At 34.4% G+C, this 18361-nt stretch overlaps 3 protein-coding genes across 5 annotated transcripts; 1 reads left to right on the top strand and 2 right to left on the bottom strand.

Annotated features, from left to right (window-relative positions):
- Positions 1–904: 904 nt before the first annotated feature.
- LOC123220851 (beta-hexosaminidase 2-like) lies at positions 905–3305 on the bottom strand. The gene is made up of 3 exons (XM_044643442.1): positions 3012–3305; positions 2171–2663; positions 905–1929 (listed from the first exon to the last, which is right to left on the bottom strand). Exons 1-3 carry the CDS (start codon positions 3303–3305, stop codon positions 989–991), a joined length of 1728 nt encoding a protein of 575 aa, XP_044499377.1. The 3' UTR covers positions 905–988.
- A 2524-nt stretch (positions 3306–5829) lies between these two features.
- On the bottom strand, positions 5830–9432 carry LOC123221346 (U5 small nuclear ribonucleoprotein 40 kDa protein-like). 2 transcript variants are annotated; one of them, XM_044644190.1, is made up of 3 exons: positions 9340–9357; positions 9192–9266; positions 5830–7092 (listed from the first exon to the last, which is right to left on the bottom strand). In XM_044644190.1, the coding sequence occupies exon 3, from the start codon at positions 7067–7069 to the stop codon at positions 6032–6034; it is 1038 nt and encodes a 345-aa protein (XP_044500125.1). In that variant the 5' UTR covers positions 7070–7092; positions 9192–9266; positions 9340–9357; the 3' UTR covers positions 5830–6031. The 2 variants fall into 2 exon arrangements, with proteins under 2 accessions (XP_044500125.1, XP_044500124.1); XM_044644189.1 differs by lacking the exon at positions 9192–9266 and having other exon boundaries at positions 9340–9432.
- Positions 9433–10865: 1433 nt separating this feature from the next.
- Positions 10866–18358, top strand: LOC123221343 (ion channel CASTOR-like). Of its 2 annotated transcripts, none has more exons than XM_044644183.1 (12): positions 10866–11379; positions 11486–11557; positions 12016–12624; positions 13937–14119; positions 14481–14540; positions 14626–14829; positions 15000–15248; positions 16225–16323; positions 16566–16760; positions 16902–16994; positions 17315–17581; positions 17661–18358. In XM_044644183.1, the coding sequence occupies exons 1-12, from the start codon at positions 10960–10962 to the stop codon at positions 17877–17879; spliced, it is 2670 nt and encodes an 889-aa protein (XP_044500118.1). In that variant the 5' UTR covers positions 10866–10959; the 3' UTR covers positions 17880–18358. The 2 variants fall into 2 exon arrangements, with proteins under 2 accessions (XP_044500118.1, XP_044500119.1); XM_044644184.1 differs by lacking the exon at positions 16225–16323 and adding an exon at positions 16069–16167.
- Positions 18359–18361: the final 3 nt, after the last annotated feature.

Below are 18361 nucleotides of genomic sequence, written 5' to 3'. Positions count from 1 at the left end.
GAGTCTATTGGTTCAACCAGAGAATAATAAAAAAATAAAAAATAATCAAATTATTCCAAAATTATTAAAATTCAAAAAAATTTAAAAATCAAATACAGTTAAACTTAATTTTGACTAGTTCATCCGATTATCAGGTTTGATCGAGTCAATAACAAAACTTATTTTTTATATTAACCGGACCGAACTTAGAGTCAGTTTCTGGTTCAACCAATCGAATCGACTGATCCAATCCGATTTTTGAATCATTACCCTAATTACTTTTGTTTTATTTGAATTAGCGTTAGATCTAAGTTAAGTTAGTTTGGTTTTGACTTAATGTTCAGCTGAAATTCCCTAAACTTGTTAAATAATCATTAACATATTCATTTTCTCAAGTGATTTTTATTATCTTTAATAATTTTTCTTCTGTATCTTTGATAACTTTTTTTCTTCTTTAATGCTTTCAATAACTTATACATTATCACCGGCTTGAATTATTAAATTAGAGTTAAACTTAAGTTAACCTTCATTCGAATTCATTTCAAATCTACCTATATTAATATCTATAATTGTCAGAACGTATTATAAATTCCCGTAATTTTGTATTTTTAATTTTATATATATGGTATGAATAATCTCAGCCAATAAGAAGATATATGATAGTTTTGGAAAATTATGGACACGAACAAATATAAAAATAAAATAATAATAATGAATGTAAAAAAAATTATTTTGGAGCAATACTTCATATACTCTCTTATCCTTTTATTCCTTCAATTCAATAACACGCATGACAAAGTGACAAAGCAAATGAGAAACCTTTTGAAAGGGTAAAATAGTCATTTTAAGAAAACTTAACAGTTTTACTAACGAATATAAATAACAGATAGAATTTAGTTTTTTGAAACTTAAAATTTCTTCCTTTGGTAATCAACAAACTTGTGTAAATAATCTATAAAAAGAAAGAGCTCAAACAACAAGCGTGCATATATATATATGAAGTTGTGGACTATATTGGATCAACTGTGTTGCACATTCCAGGATTTCTTACACACCATAGAGGTTGAATTGGCTCAGCTGCAATCCCTCTTCTTACCATTCTGTACCGCCACTCATTCAATCGATCTGTCGCCTCTGCAAATCTCTTCACGCCTTTCTCATCCTTGTTCCCTGACCACAATGCTTCAGCCATTGCAGAAGACCTTGGCCAAAGCCTTGGATCCAGCACTGTTGGATCGGCCTGCTCTGACCACAATGCCACTTCTCCTCCCAGCACCAGCTTTGCCTCCTCCTCGCTCAACCCGTATGTTATATCGTAATTGTATGTCAGTTGCCAAGTTTTAAAGGGTCCACACCATGATCCCCCCTTGCCTTGGTCGGTACCAGGAGGCTGATTATACTCGCTATTATTCCCAGAAAAGTCGCCGTGGCCACAATCCAGATAATAGAAATCTGAGGATGAAACAATGACTCTGTAGCCAGCTTCAACAAGTTTTTTCGTGTTGTTTGGGCCATTGTTCCATGTTTGTAAGATTGTATGCTCAGGTGGAATATATGAGGAGCTCACCTTGATTAGGTCATCCAAGAAAACATCTTCCCAATAGACCACAGTGCGGTTGAGGGACACAATGAAAGGGAAGGTCGAGCTGACGAATATTTCAAGGGCTTGACTAAGTGTTCCACCGTTTGAAAGGAAGGATTGGATGGTCGGATCAGCTTTCCAACAACCAGGAATGATCTCATCGGCTCCGCCGTGGTAAAATTGTTCTGGGAATAGCTTGACTACATCAGCAATTACATTTTTTAGAACTTGGTAAGTCTTCGGATTCAACGGGTTTAGATGACCAGTTCCAGGTTCTGCTGCAAGCCAATCACTTCCTGCTGGCCACCAAAACATGTTTGCACATGTTACAATTTCCGGATAAGCCTCTGCCCATGATCCTGTGTGGCCTGAAATTACAGAACAATTCCATTGTCAATTCATCAAACACCTATACAAATACAAAAATTCTCTTTCCGAACACGATTCCACAATCATTTCATCGATGTGTCGGTCAACGCTTCTCATAACATTATTAGATCAGTTATTACGGAAAACAAGTCATATTCCACTACTAATTTAACACGAAGCTCATAATTGTTGTTGATCGGATAACATTATTATCATATTGAGTATGTAGAAGAAGCTCACCTGGGGAGTCGATCTCCGGGACAACCCTAACACCATGAGACAAACCAAATTCAACAATCTCCTTCACATCATCAGGAGTGTACACCATTCCAGAACCATAGGAGCCCTTGGCAGAAAGTTCAGGCTCAGATGGAATCACCAAAGGGAATGAATGTGCGTCAGTGATATGCCAATGAAACACATTCATTTTATTTGCACCCATTGCCCTGATAGTCCTCTTGATGTCCTCAACTCCATAGTAGTTTCTTGAGGTGTCAAGCATAAGCCCTCTGTGTGGAAACAGTGGCATGTCCAGCACGTAAACTCCCACTGCCACACGCGAAGGGCTGCCCCACACCAGCTGTGAGAATGTCTCGAGTCCCCAGATGGCTCCCCACGTCGTTTGTGCCACCAGCGTGGCGTCGCCCCCACCACAAGGAACGGTAAGTGTGTAGGTCTCATTAACACCATGTTGCAGTGGTGTAACAAGGTCATATACAGTGATATGCAGAGCCTGTAATTACCGGAAAATCTCAAAAATCAGTGGGGGCAAACATCAAACAATAACAAAACTTAAAATTTCCAACAAAAATCACATAATAAACGTCTGATCACATGTCTACAATATTCTTCAACACACATTAATAACAATAAATGCTGCATCATATATCTATTTAATATATTTACAATTGTTGTTGACTCATTTATATATTCTAACAAAGTGTCATGTCAACAAGTTTCTTCAAAAAAAAAGAAAAAACTGGGATGTTCTAGTTTTTCATATTATAGTATTTAATGAAAATAAAATTCACAAATATAAATTCAGTGAAGGAGGGGCATCTGCCCCTCCTGGACCACTTACCTGGAGAGGAGGAGAGGAGGAGGAAAAGTTGACACGGGGGCGCACAAGGGGGACATGGTGCTCAGTGTTGATCAAGTTCAAGTAATAAGAAATGGCCTTGGAGAGATAGAAATGGCTCGGAGATGTAATTTGGAAGCTTGTAGACAGAGGATTGGCTTGAGGATTTGGCCAGGAAAATGTTCTTGGTTTTGGCCACACATTGATGGAGCTGGACTGGATGGTTGAGAAGCACAATTGGGGAAGTATGAAAGTGAGGAAAAGTTGAAGCTTGAAATGAAAAGCACTTTTGGGCATTTTGCAAGAGTGCTTTTCTAGTGCTATTGCTTTTTGCTGTGAGATTGTGTAATTGGGAAAGAAGTGCTTATATAGTGCACAGTGCTGTCCAAACTACAAGTCATTGTTTATTCACTTTGCACCTTTAAAATTATAGAGTTACAATAAGGTCCCCTCCAGTATGGAAAGCAATCAGCCATCTGTTTCACCAATTGACAAGTTGGGATTCGAACTCAATTGAAAAATAATTTAACTTTGTATTTAATCTGAGCTAGTTCAAACTTGAATATTTAAATTTGTTTGAATTCAATTAATCCTTAGCATGAATTTAATTCTTTCAATACAAACTCAAATTTGAGCTCAAATAACTTTAATTAAATCCGAACATAAGTAATCCTAGTTGATCATTTCCAATCAAGGGGACTGCATGTTCATATTTGATAACCTGAGGGTAGAAAATGAATTTAACCATATTAGTTGTTTTTCGGAAGTTTGCTTATTGTTTGGTCATTGTTGGAATTTAGTGGCGGATTTACCCAGTCTTATATATATATATATATATATATATATATGATGTCTTGGAATCTGTAAGTTCAGGCCTGCAATTTGGGTAATTTACCATTCACTTCTATTCCGGTTTGTTTTAAAATCTAAACCGGTTTTGAGACCAATACCATTAGCTAGAAATATTTATTGTTGAACGTTGTTTAGTAAATATTTAATATAAATAACTTTAATTATTTCGTATTGATATTATCAATATATTTGATGGTTCAAATTAGTTGAATTAGCTCAAGGTTAGATACGAATAATAAAACATCGATACAAGAGTATACAAATGTATAATGATGTATTTGTCAATCAATTTCGAACTATAATAAAAACATATGAAATAAAAAATGATATTATACAACAATAGAACAATGAACGTAACGTTATTAGTATTTTTAACCTATTAGTTTGATCGAATTAAGTCAAAGTTTGATGTAGATAAAAAAAATCAATATTAGGGTATACAAATATTATTATATATTGGTCAAGAAAGTTCGAACTAGGATAAAAACATTCGAAACAGACAATGACATTATAGGACGATTGAACGATGAGCAAAAAGTCCGTAAAATAGAGTGATATCAATATCAATGGAATAATTTATATGTATATAACCAAGGCTATGGACATGGAATAATCCAATAGAAAATTTTCACACTAACATTCAAAGGATTGCACAATGTCAAATTGGCACGCACGGCCGGCTGTCTCTGCTGCTTCTTCCCTTCTCTCTTGAGACTTAGAATGAGAACAATATAAATAAAGGTCATAGTTGATTAAATTTTGGTGCATCTTTGTCAGTATTTGTGGCTTTGGAGATTCAGAATATTTGTTTATGGAATAAATGTATGTGGTGCCACATGTCGGCATTTGGGTTGTTGTTTGAATGGTATAATGAATGATGATTAATTATTTCTTTATTTGGGCATGGATGGAAGTGACAAAAGAAACTTCTTCTTCTTCTCGTAACATTTGTCTTGAAATATACATCTTTCCCATTTCATTCTTATTGAATGTTTTTTTCTTTATTCAAATTAGTTATAATCTTAATAGAATTAGAGTTGGGGTCATATGAATTGGATCGAACTTAGATTGTTATTTTGCTTGAGATGGACACCTCATCAACATTGTTACATTAAAATTTGTCTTGTCAATAAATATGATAATTTCAGTTTAAATTTAATTACTCACCCTAATAAGGAAAATATTTCTCTAATAGAATTGAATAAATGAACAGGATGAGAACGAAAAATATCTCCAAAATCAAAAACAGAGATACATGTGTTTCCTCCCATCCTCGTTCCTATTCCTATCTCTTTCCCTATCCTCGTCTCTTTATATTAATATATTTATTTAAAATACTAATATATTCTTATTGTTTTAGATTATTTATATTTTTTAAATTTATTTATTATTCTTTATTGTACATATTTAAAGTGGATTAATATATTTTGATATTTGAGATTGCCATGAATGTTATTATGTTTATTTAAATAGTTCATTGATTTAGCTGTCTATCCAACCAATCAGACCGGAAAAGGCTTAGACTAACTCCTTAACCAAGTCAAAATCTGGTCCGACTGTAAAAACATGGGGTAAAATATCACATAATAAACTAGCATTTTGCACCATCCAACTGTGATAAAGAGGTAAGCACAACTCATTTCAGAATGAAATCATTTAAATTGCTTACATATTCCAAATTCAACTGGAGCATAAATAATCCTCTTAGTTTGTGTAGGAGAAGGCAGTAGAGAAAAACATACATAATTATTAATGAGCAAAATGAACATTCAATAAGAGCAAGGCAAGAAAAAAGCCCATCCATGAATAAAGATTTAAGGTTTTAGTCACCTAAAGATACATACTGTTTTCTATTTATATTATATCATATCATACAATATGTATTTTGTATTGTAGAATACCAATAACAACACCATGACATCTTACCATTTTAAAGAGAAATAAGAAGAGAGCCCGAATTCAAAAGTTCTGCAACCAAAATTCAAATATGGAATGCATTTCAGCAAATTGTGTTACACAGTCCCTAGAGATTCTGAATTCAGCTGAGAAACTACATGAAAAATACAACCCCTTGAAAAATGCCCACCATGTAGTAGGCAAGGAAAGACCAGAACCATGAAGTAATTAGAGTCTTTATAAACTGATTTAGAGGGATGTTGATAAATACTACTTCAGATTTCTCCAAGATAAATCTGTTTATCACTACTGCAAGATCCAATAATGGGTTCAGTTGGATGGAAGACGCACTCATTGACAGATCCAGTATGGCCAGGGAGCTTATACAAGATGCGCCGTGAAGTCGTATCCCATATGTAAACCATACGATCTGAACTACCAGCTGTGACCTTGCTTCCATCAGGTGACCAACTACATTTCAGCAAATTCTTTTCGAAGTTGTGCTGGTGCCCTTCCAAGATCTTCACACAGCGGTTTTGGGGTGCGTATGGGCGCATATCCCATATGCAGAGCTTGCAGTCCATGCCGTTTGTCAGGAGATAAGAACCATCAGGACTCAAACTCATGCCTGTTATCATATCTTGATGGCCTTGAAGCGTCATGGTTACTTCACCTTTCCGCAAGTCCCAAACCTTGACATCGTTGTCAATGCCACCAGTGAAGATCTTATCGGAGGCATCAGAGAAACTGACTGCTGTGATTTGGTATTTATCTGGAAATGTTTGGATAGCACCCCTCTGACGCATATCCCACAATTTAGCAGTTCCATCATCAGATCCACTAACAACAAGAGGTGGTCCCCTCCGAGAAAGGCAACAAGAATTCACGAAAGAGTTGTGTTCAGCCATCTTTTTAATTTGTTTCCCTGTTTCAACATCCCATGCCCTTAGAGTTTTGTCGGGGCTGGCTGATATTATCTGGGACCCATCAGTTGTCCAATGAAGATCCAGAATTGCATTCTTGTGCCCTTTAAGAACCATGAAGTTTTTGCAATCTCCACGCACATGCCAAAGAAAGATGTCTCTGTCATGGGAACCTGAAGCAATTACTGTTCCAGCTGGATTGAACTTCATAGTATATACAGCACTCTGGTGACCTGTCAACAACATAATTGGCGATTCCAAACTTGAAGTTCGTTGTTTCCCATTTGGCCCTGGTGCTTGGGAAGGATTATAAGGAACAGTAGACCACTCCATTGGCCTCGGACCAACAGTAGACAAAGCATTTTCATTCTCTCTTGGAACAACTTCCATCTTTCCCTCTGCACTTCAATGAACTAAAATACAGAAGAACCACTGAAGAAATCAGCTAAATAATTAAAGAAGAAAGAGAAAAAGTGTGAGTACTCCCCAGGACCATCCTCAATCTTACTTCTCTTTGATCTTAAAAAGTTTGCTTAATTAGCATTAAGACTTGATTCATGATAAGGAAATATGGACTTCAGCAAAACAAGCATTTAGAAAATCAAGCATTATGGAACCCTCTAACTACATTTGACAATAAAAAAAAGTGAGAGTTTTTTTTTTTTTGGGTAAGAGAAAAAAAAAAAAAAACAGTGAGAGTTACTCATATCATCAACAAATGCCAGTAAAAATAATCTCTCAGACCAACTCAGATCTTTAGTATGGTCTCAGAAAATGTCCAAAGACAGATAGCAAGTACCCAGCAACCCCGAGTGCCACTAACATCAAATTAACCCACCTTCCAGCACAAATTAGACCAAAACAGAAACAATAATTTTTCATATAAGTTCTTCCCCTAATACCTAATAGTCATTAAAAGAACCAAAGCTAAGCTAAGAAAATCTCTACAACCAGCAATTCAAAGTCAACAAAAGCTCTTGCTACTAATCCACAATTTCAATCAAGTTTCCTTCTTTTCATTCTTTAAGCTTCATTGTTATCAACTTACTACTCCCAATAAAAAAACAAAAAAGCCCCACCTTTTGGGACAAATAAGGCATAAACAAAACCCTAATTTCTCATACATTTTCTTCACTTAACCAAAATGGTTACCTAAAAGCCTCAAAAAGAAACCAAAACCAACCATTTCAATCAGAGTTAAAAACAGAGCTACATGAATTTCAACAAACAGCAATCTGAAGTTAATTACAGCTATATCTACTAATCTGTCTTTTTTCTGGGTATTCTTTAAGCTTCATTGTTATAAACTTACTGCCCCAATTTTTTTTTAAAAAAAAAAAACCACCTTCCTACACAATTTAGGCATAGAAAACACTATGATTTTCGAATATTTCAAAACTAAAAGAAACCAATACAAAACATTCATGGAGAAGATTTAACAACTTAGCTACAAGAATCTCAATAACTAGCAATTCAAAGTTTACAAAAGCTCTTGCAACTGATCCACAATTTTTGTTCAAGTTTTTCTTTTTTCCTTTTTATTCAATCTATAAGCTTCTTTGGTAATAAACATAATTCCCCAGTTAAAGAAATTACAAAAAATCCAACCTTTCCACACAAACTAGGCATAAAACACCCTAATTTCTCACACATTTTAACACTACAAGAAACCAAAACCAAGCATTCCATAAGAGGAGTTAAAACTAAGCTACAAGAACCTCTAAAAATAACAATTCAAAGTTAAAAAAAGTTCTTGCTACTGTTCCACAATTTTCATTCAAGTTTTCTTTTATCCGTTTTGATTAATTCTTTAAGCTTCTTTGGCAACATACTCAATGCCCCAATTAATTTTTTTTTTTAAACCACCTTTCGCATAAAAACCCTAATTTATCACTCACTTTAACTCAACAAGGAACCAAAATGAAGCATTTCCATGAGAGGAGTTAAAACCAAGCTACAAGAACCTCCAAAACTAACAATTCTAAGTTAACAAAATTTCTTGCTACTGATCCACAATTTTCATTCAAGTTTTTTTTTTTTTCCTTTTTATCCATTCCCTAAGCTTCTCCAGTAATAAACTTAATGCCTCAATTATAAAAAAATTTAAAAAATCTCAGCTTTCCACAAAAATTAGGCATAAAATAACCTAATTTCTCACAAATTTTACCACTACAAGAATTTCCAAAAGAGGAGTTATAACTAAGCTACAAGAACCTCCAAAACTAAAAATTCAAAATTAACAAAAGTTCTTGCTACTGATCCACAATTTTCCTTCAAGTTTTCTAATTTTCCTTTTTATCCATTCCTGAAGCTCCTTCGGTAATAAACTTAATGCCTCAATTAAAAAAATTCCCACCTTTCCACACAAATAGGCATAAAATACCCTAATATCTCTCGCATTTTAACACTACAAGAAACCAAAACCAAGAATATCTATAAGCGGAGTTAAAACAAAGCTAAAAGAACCTCTGAAACTAAAATTTCAAAGTTAACAAAAGTTCTTGCCACTGACCCAAAATTTTCAATCAAGTTTTCTTTTTTATTCGTTCTTCAAGCTTCAATGACACTAAACTTCTTATATTTCGACCTACCATTCAAGTAAAAAAACGTATTACATCTATTCGTTCGATCAATCGAAGTAATGGGCGAGAGGGAAGTACCTGACTCAAAAACCTTGAGGGTTCTCCGTGAATGAGATCGTGTAAATGGCATTGTGGTTGAACTCGGCCATTTTAACCCTATTTCTGAAACGGCGTCGTTTACAAATAAAATTATCTTTTATCCTTGGAGTTATTTAGTTTTAGATATTGACTTTACATCCATTGCTTTCACAAAACAATAATATTATACGTACACACTTTAGATATATAATTTAAATAAATAAATAATATATAATTTATGATTAAATAATTTTAAATTAAAAATAAAATAATATTCAATCATATGATGATGTATTATCTGTATATTTAAATTATATATTAAAAATATGTATATATAATATTGTTATTTACAAAATCTCTAACTAATTTAGAGTAATATTGATATTTTGCATACTAACATATTAAAATATAATTTTAAATTATAAATAAAATAAATAATTAAATCACATATAATAATTCGATGAGTTAATGGATATTTATTTAGTTGTCTCCTTAACATTTATTTTAACATAAAAAGATAACACTCAGAAAATTTTGGTTATTTTTGAAACTGCAAAATAATTTTTGTTATCTAATTATATAACAAGGGTTATTTGGTAACTCATTACTTAATTAGCTGAAGTATTAAGCTATAGTTTCATAATTATTAATATCGTATGATACATGTATATATTATACAATATGATACGATATGAATAGAAAATGATACAACTCTTAAAGTAAATTAAAAATTGTTATGAAATGGTGGGCATATCATACAAAAAGAATGTATATTAGTTTGTATCAGCATTTTTACCGATACAAATCGTAGTATTTTCATAGTGAAGTGATAAATTGGTAGGAGTGTGTATGAAAAATTTTAAACTTTTAAAGATGTTTGTGATATTATAAAGGCGATGATGTAATAATTAAAATTTTTTATTATTTTATTTTATTATTATTATCATTCGTAAAAAATATATATGATATGTGATACATGATTCGAAAAAAAATTTTTCGATGCACAATGATAGGTGATTTGATTATTATGAGTATTTAGAAATTTTTGACACAAAATTGTGTACAAATTTTATATCTTAGTTAATTTGATGAAATTAACATTAGAGTAATCCGTGCATATGCCTTATGAGATGGACTCAATTCAAGTTGTTGTAACTAACTAGTTAATCAAATTGATTCGATGCAGTTTACCTAATTCAATTACGATTTCATCCAATCTAACGGTTTATATGAATTCAAACATTGATCTAGATAAGATTGGTCACCATTATTAATTGGTTGAGGTTTTAAAACGAAGGGAAATTACGAGCAAACTAAACCCCATTCCTTAAAATATTTTAATGATTTTATGGTTTGATTTATTCATTTGTTTGGGTCATGGGTGGCACATAATAATTTATACATTTCACTATCAATCAACAACTCTCGATAATAAATTATTCCTCTAATTTATTAAAAATCACATAAAATTCCCCACCCAAACGAGCCCTTAAATGCTGTCCAAAGTCCAAAGCCCAAACTTTCCATCAAGAGTTTCATGCTCGAGAAGTAAAAACCTAGTAAAACCCTAAATTTTTATAATATTCCAAAAAGTGCCAGATCATTTCAAACATTCAAATCATGTCCCTTGACCCTGAACCTGCCCCTTCTTCCTCAAGCAGCCGCGACTGGTTCTTCCCGTCACACTCCTTCGTTCACTCCTCTCATCGGTACACACAGAAATACCAAAAATACCCTCGCCGATTCTCCACCAATACTAGATTGTCCCAGCCACGTCAGCCTGATTCGAAACCCCCGAGAACGCCGTCGTTTCGCTCCGTTTCGTCATCGAACTCCTCTTTCAAAGACTCCAACTATGCAGGGGTTAGAAAAAGAGCGTTCTACTCCACGTACCGTGCGGAGCAGCTGCCGAAACGCGAAGAAATCGGTGCCGAATCTGACCGAAATGCCGGCGTTTCGGGCGAAAAAGCCGGTGAGAAGAATTTTGGGTTTTGGGGTCAACGGGTCCAGGTCCGGTGGCATATGGCGATTTCCTTGGCGGTAGGTGTGGGCACTGTGCAAATTTTTGAAAGTTTTGGGCTTTGCTGTAATTTCGGTGAAAGATGAAAATTTTAGGCTGAATTAATATTGTTTGAAACGATTGCAGGTGGTGATCACAGCTTTTAGTTCTTTGGTGCACAAGAATTTCTCTTTACATAACCAAGTGAATGAATTGCAGGTAAAATTTTGTTTTTTATATATATTTTTTAAATTTTAAGTAATTTAATTTATTGATTGGATTCAAGAACCAACATGATGGTGTTTACTAATTTCATAATTTTGCATCTATATTTTAGAAAGTAAAAGTATTGCTTTTGACAGCACTAATAAAGCTTTTGCTTTTGCTATTTCAACAGTGGTATTTTTTTGCTTTGGATGTGTAACAAATAGCTGCTGCTTTTGCTTTTAAAAGCAAAATTTTACCTTTTAGATACAACCAAGTAACATTTTCACTGTTGATTAAGCTTTTCTGTTGTTCATGGTTTAATCTGTAAGATATAAATATGGTATTTTCTGGATTGAAATAGTTGAGCGAATAAATTACATTGTTTAAAAGTATTTTCTCTGTTTGTCTCTTTCTGAAAATGGTATTTATTTTTTTGTTTGTCATCTGTTGTGGTACTTATGCTTTTGCAGGACCAGGTCTCAAAGCTGAACATTAGATTACGAGCTTGTAATTTGTTGGATTCTATCCATGTCATTAGTTCCATATCAGAGGAGAGTGATGAACTTCCTAGGAAAGGCTTAAAAAACTTGGCTCTAATTTTTTCACTGACAATTTTGTCAATCCCGGTTTTTATTTTGAAGTACATTGATTATATCTCTAGATCAAGATCATCGGATAGTATTTCAGAAGAAGTTTCTCTAAATAAGCAGCTTGCATACCAGGTGGACATAATTTTATCAGTCCATCCATATGCTAAGTCATTGGCATTGTTGCTTGCAACTCTACTTCTTATTTGTCTTGGGGGTTTGGCACTCTATGGTGTGACTGATGATGGCTTAGCGGATTGCCTTTGGTTATCCTGGACATATGTTGCTGATTCGGGCAACCATGCAAACTCTGAAGGGATTGGTCCAAGGCTAGTTTCAGTTTCTATTAGTTTTGGTGGGATGCTTATATTTGCAATGATGCTTGGACTTGTTTCTGATGCAATTTCTGAGAAGTTTGACTCACTAAGGAAAGGAAGAAGTGAGGTAGTGGAGCAAAATCACACCCTAATTCTCGGGTGGAGTGATAAACTGGTAAAGTTCATACAAAGAGACCTGCCCATGTGAAACTTTTTTCTTTGTGATTAATTTTTACCAATTTTTATTTATTTTATTTTAATCGAGTATATGACTCAAATTTCTTATAATTGTTTCATTGTTAATCAGTTGTTGTGTTGCATGTTTGATATGATTCCGCCTTAACTGGATGCATGGATTTGAGTTCTTTGTTCGTATATCTCAGACCAATAGAAAAATCAGGACTAGTCAATGAATGGTAGGGGACTATATTATAAATGAAAATTTCATATTACAATGTCCCCATGTGAAAACCCACCTTTTAGCCGCTTCTCCCAACCCACCCCTTACCCTCAAAAGGGATAAAACAACAAAAATGGGAGAAAGCACAGGTTTTTGAAGAAGCCAGATTGTACTTGTTAGAGAAAAGAAATCGTACCAAGCGTCGTGTATATTAATTGAGTAATGCTATGTATATAATTTTTACACACAACTTTATGTACAAATAGTAAAGTGTCACTATACGATTGGATTGTTAAAAATTAACGATAAACTAACACCTAATCACATAGTAACATGTTATTATTTGTATACATGATTGTGCATATAGTTTTATTGATATTAATTTGATTATCATATACTGGAAAGACTATTGAATAATGTAAATTTTGATCTCAAGAAGAAGAGGGCCATTTGGTACACTATTCATGTACAATTATTTGAAAATTAATGATACACTTTTAAGTTTTAAATTAATATGGAATCAATCCCACAAAAGAACAGAAATTTTAAAAAAAAAAAAAGATTTGTTTAAGATTTTAACTGCTTTTTAGGATTTTATTTGGGAGCCGCTTTTTGAAACTTTCAGCTAAACATATTTTCTTAACTTTTATGACCCCCTTGTTTTCTATGAAGAATTATATTCAGATTTCAAATCAAACAATCTCTAAAATATCCTTTTTTTTTCCTCTTTAGTTACTGTGGTACCTAACTTTCCTATTGTGAACTTAGTGTTTGATTTGGCTATCAAATCCTGCATCAGAATTTCAAGTTCAATAATACTTACATACAAATAAATCTTATGAAGATAATGCATACAAAGTGATGTGACAGGAAATGAATGGAAGAGTGAATATAATGAGTTCGACTTTGTATATTCACTCTTCTATTCATTTTTAGACTCATCACCTTGTCTGTGGGTCTATGCAAGATGACTTTGTATGAGTAGTATTCCGATTTCAAGTTATACGCTCCAGCACTCCATGATTAGAGATTGTGTCTGCTTGGTTAATCATTTTCCTGCTAACCAATTATTTTGTGGTTAAATCAGGGATCACTACTGAATCAATTGGCTATAGCCAATGAGAGCTTAGGTGGAGGTATGGTTGTGGTGATGGCTGAACGTGACAAAGAGGAGATGGAGCTTGACATTGCCAAAATGGAGTTTGATTTCAAAGGGACATCTGTAATCTGCAGAAGTGGTAGCCCTCTGATTCTAGCTGACCTTAAAAAGGTGTGCATACTTTCTTTTCTTGGCTCATGTCATAATTATTATTTTCTGCTTAAAGATTTTAAAAATCCTGTTCTCTACTTCTCTAAGAAGATGTCATTTGTTGGAAATGGTTTTATGACTGTCTAAGAAGGTATTTCAAGAAAAATGAAATTGAATTAGAACGAAACAAGGGTTGCCAAGGACTTTGATTTTGCATGTAATTTGCATACATCTGAGTTTCATTCTTCTTAGCAGTTGTTTTGGCTAGCATTTGCATTCACTTAACCTGGATCAACTAATTATCTAGCCGATGATGTGTGATGATTAAATGATGTTGAAAACCATGTAGTTGTATCTCTTTTGCTAAAATGAACTTTCTCAGGTTTCTGTCTCCAAGGCGCGTGCCATAATTGTCCTGGCTGAAGATGGAAATGCTGATCAGGTTTACTTGAATGAAGATATGTAGAGTGCCTCATCTTTGATATTGCATTATACTGATCACTGTTAACTCATTCACTGTCTTACAGAGTGATGCTCGTGCACTAAGAACAGTCTTAAGTCTAACAGGAGTAAAAGAAGGATTGAGAGGGCACATTGTGGTAGAACTAAGTGATCTTGACAATGAGGTCCTAGTTAAACTTGTAGGAGGAGAACTTGTTGAAACTGTTGTAGCTCATGATGTCATTGGGCGCTTGATGATTCAATGTGCTCGGCAGCCTGGACTTGCACAGGTTCTTTTTTGCAATTTTACACAATATGGTCTTCTTATTAAGTTTGGTAGCATTGCCCTTATGTCAGTGAAAAAAATTAATTTTCATGGTTCATTCTTTTTAGTGCTTATTACTGTTACATTATTCAATTGTCATTCAGTTGTGTTTTGCTTATGGACTGGATGTAACAGATCTGGGAAGATATTCTTGGGTTCGAAAATTGTGAGTTCTACATAGAAAGATGGCCGACACTGTATGGCATGTCTTTTGAGGATGTATTGATCAGTTTTCCTGATGCTATACCTTGTGGGGTCAAGGTTGCTTCCTGTGGTGGTAAGATTATCCTGAATCCTGATGACTCGTATATACTACAAGAAGGTGATGAAGTTCTTGTCATTGCGGAAGATGATGACAGCTATGCTCCAGCAGCATTGCCTACGGTGCTTACATTTTCCTTTAGAAAATAAAGATCTCAAATATATTGCTTGGTCTATATTGCTACTGCTGTTTCATTGATTGCATGGTCAAAACATGGTACGTGCATGGTAAGAGATTTGGCTTGCACTTTACATAAATCAGGTTTCATTTAAGCCATTGGAATTAGGAAAATAAAAAGAGAAATAATATGCAACTGAAAAAGAAAACTATTGAGTGCATTGGCAAGTAAATGTATAAATGGACTTGATTTAGTTGTCACCATTTCATCTGGCATTTCGCATTTGATTCTAAATGCATTATTTACATTTGCTTTGTCAGAAGCAATCGTATTATGCATTGGGATGCTTGTATTATATTTGATTTTGTTATTCCAGTCACAAACAGATGCATTTTATGGCTTGGACAGATAATTTGCATCTTCATTTTCACAGTAGAAATGATTTTGTCTAAAAATAATTCAATGCAGCATGTATATGTTAGACGGGAATTGTCAATATCTAAATAGTATAATCAAAGGTCTTGTCATCTAGATGTCCCTCCCTTCCTTTCTCTCTCTCTCCCTCTCTCTCTTTTTGTGAGTCTTCTAGTTTTGCACATGTGATACATATCTAAGAAATTAGAAATATGGCTTGAAAATGAAAGTTTGTTTAAAAAAATAAGAAGAAGAAAGGAGCAAGAAAACAGTGAATCAATTACGGGCATTGTTTGTATGAAGAAACTTATAGTTTTGCCCGCTAGGGTGATGCCTTCCATGGAATTTAACTAAGTGGGGCATACCATAATTAGAAAACTTACATAAGTATAATCAATTTGATCATTCAGGTCAAAGAAGCATCATTCATACATATTGCCCGACCAGCAAGAAAGCCACAGAAGATTCTACTTTGTGGATGGAGGAGGGACATTGATGATATGATTGTGGTAAGTTCTTTCTGTTGTAGCCCCTAATTCTTTCTTTGTTTTGCCTGAATGCTGCAGGTAAGGAGGGGAAAACTGCCCAAGGACTTTATTGTACCACAGTCTACAGAAAGGATACTTTTATGTGGCTGGCGAAGAGATATGGAAGATATGATTATGGTAAAGTTACTAGGAATTTGCATTTGTGCTCCAAAACTTCTGGGGTGCAGGCCTGTGTGTAGACCAAGTGATGGTACCTGGAATCTGTCCGCCACCAGTAAAGCATTTCTCAGTTTTGCTCTTTTATGGGCAATAAGTCTTCAAATATTCTGAAACTTTCACTTCATCTATTTAGGCGCAAAACAGATAATTCAATTTTGTATTCACGCTGTAACGATATTGTTTATTCATTTCTGTTATAGGTGTTAGATGCCTTTCTAGCGCCTGGTTCGGAACTATGGATGTTCAATGAGGTGCTCGAAAATGATAGGGAAAAGAAGCTTATTGATGGTGGTCTAGATCTCAGCAGGCTGGTGAATATAACACTAGTTAACCGTGAGGGGAATGCTGTTATACGGCGTCATTTGGAAAGCCTTCCTTTAGAATCATTTGACTCGGTGAGCAGTGCCATGTCTCAGTGTATTTATGATCATGATATGCTATAGGAAGAAACTATAATTGATAATCATCATGAAAATTATGTGCTTACTCAATCAGTGTGTCAAAGTATATTTTCAATGTAAAATTATTTTTCACAGATTCTAATTTTGGCCGATGAGTCAGTTGAAGATTCTGCCATTCAAGCAGATTCCAGATCTCTTGCCACGTTACTTCTGATTCGTGATATTCAGGTAAGTTGAAATATGACCATGAGGAAAATATCAGTAGACACAGTTTTTGATGCATTCAAGTTATTTCTTAGCTGCCATCTTCTGATTGCTTGTGTTAATTCAGTGGCCGGTTCCTATGATTATTGTCGATCATAGACTACCCATTTCACATATCTGCTTCTTCAAACACAATACATTGATGTAGCTTTATAGTTCTACTTGCAGGAGCATTTTTCATTATAATTAGTATATTCTTTATGAATTATGACAATGTTCAATGGTATATTACACACCAACCTTGAGATTGAGCTGTTTGTTTTTCATTATTCTGATCGCTGCAGGCAAAGCGCCTTCCATGTAGAGAGGCTACAGTAACCCAACCGAACAGAGGTAGTTTCTCACCAGGTTCTTGGATTGGAGAGATGCAGCAAGCTTCTGATAAATCAGTGATAATTAGTGAAATTCTGGATCCAAGGACTAAGAATTTATTATCCATGTCAAAGATCAGTGATTATGTTCTGTCAAATGAGCTTGTCAGCATGGCTTTAGCCATGGTTGCAGAGGATCGACAGATAAATGATGTCTTGGAAGAGCTGTTTGCAGAAGAGGTACTTTTTCCCCTCTGATGAACTACTAAATATTAATTTTAGCCTCTTAATGACTAATACATCGATTTGGCTTTAACAGGGAAATGAGTTGCAAATAAGGCAAGCAGATCTATACCTCCGCGAAGGTGAAGAATTGAGTTTCTTTGAAGTATTATTACGAGCTCGAAAGAGGAGAGAGATTGTTATCGGTTATCGTTTAGCCAATGCTGAGAGAGCTGTCATCAATCCTCCTTCCAAAACTGAGACAAAGAGGTGGTCTCTGAAAGATGTCTTTGTGGTAATTGCAGAGAAGGAATAAACCCTACTACAACTGTTGAATGCTTGAACATCCTGTACTGAATCATAATCGAAAGCACGGAAAATCATCAGCTCGATCCATCTTGATCACTCACGCCAGAAATCAACCTCAAAAAGCATTAAACACAGCCTTTTTATGTTCCAATTTCTGAATGCATATCCTGCTTGCAAAATGTACCAAGTAGTTTTAGAGTTTATAGAACACAGGCCCTTCCACCCTTTCAGATTGTTGAATGAAAATCAAAAGATGAATATTTTCGCCTGCGTTTCATGTTCATAGAAAAGAAAAAGGGAATTTGTAGACGCAGCTGATAAAAAAATATCCTTTTTATATTGTATCCTGCTTTGTAAAATATGCCTAGCTCGGAAGTTCTGGGTTCCGTACATGCTAGCCATTTTTGTTTATGTTTGTGAATAGATTCAACTTATTGTATTACAAATCTTGAAAACAAAAGAAGTATGGCTTTTTTTTAGATTTTCTAA

This window comes from Mangifera indica, chromosome 7 (assembly GCF_011075055.1).
Source record: "Mangifera indica cultivar Alphonso chromosome 7, CATAS_Mindica_2.1, whole genome shotgun sequence".
NCBI classification, from domain to species: domain Eukaryota; kingdom Viridiplantae; phylum Streptophyta; class Magnoliopsida; order Sapindales; family Anacardiaceae; genus Mangifera; species Mangifera indica.
This window is presented reverse-complemented; position numbering and strand designations above follow the sequence as displayed.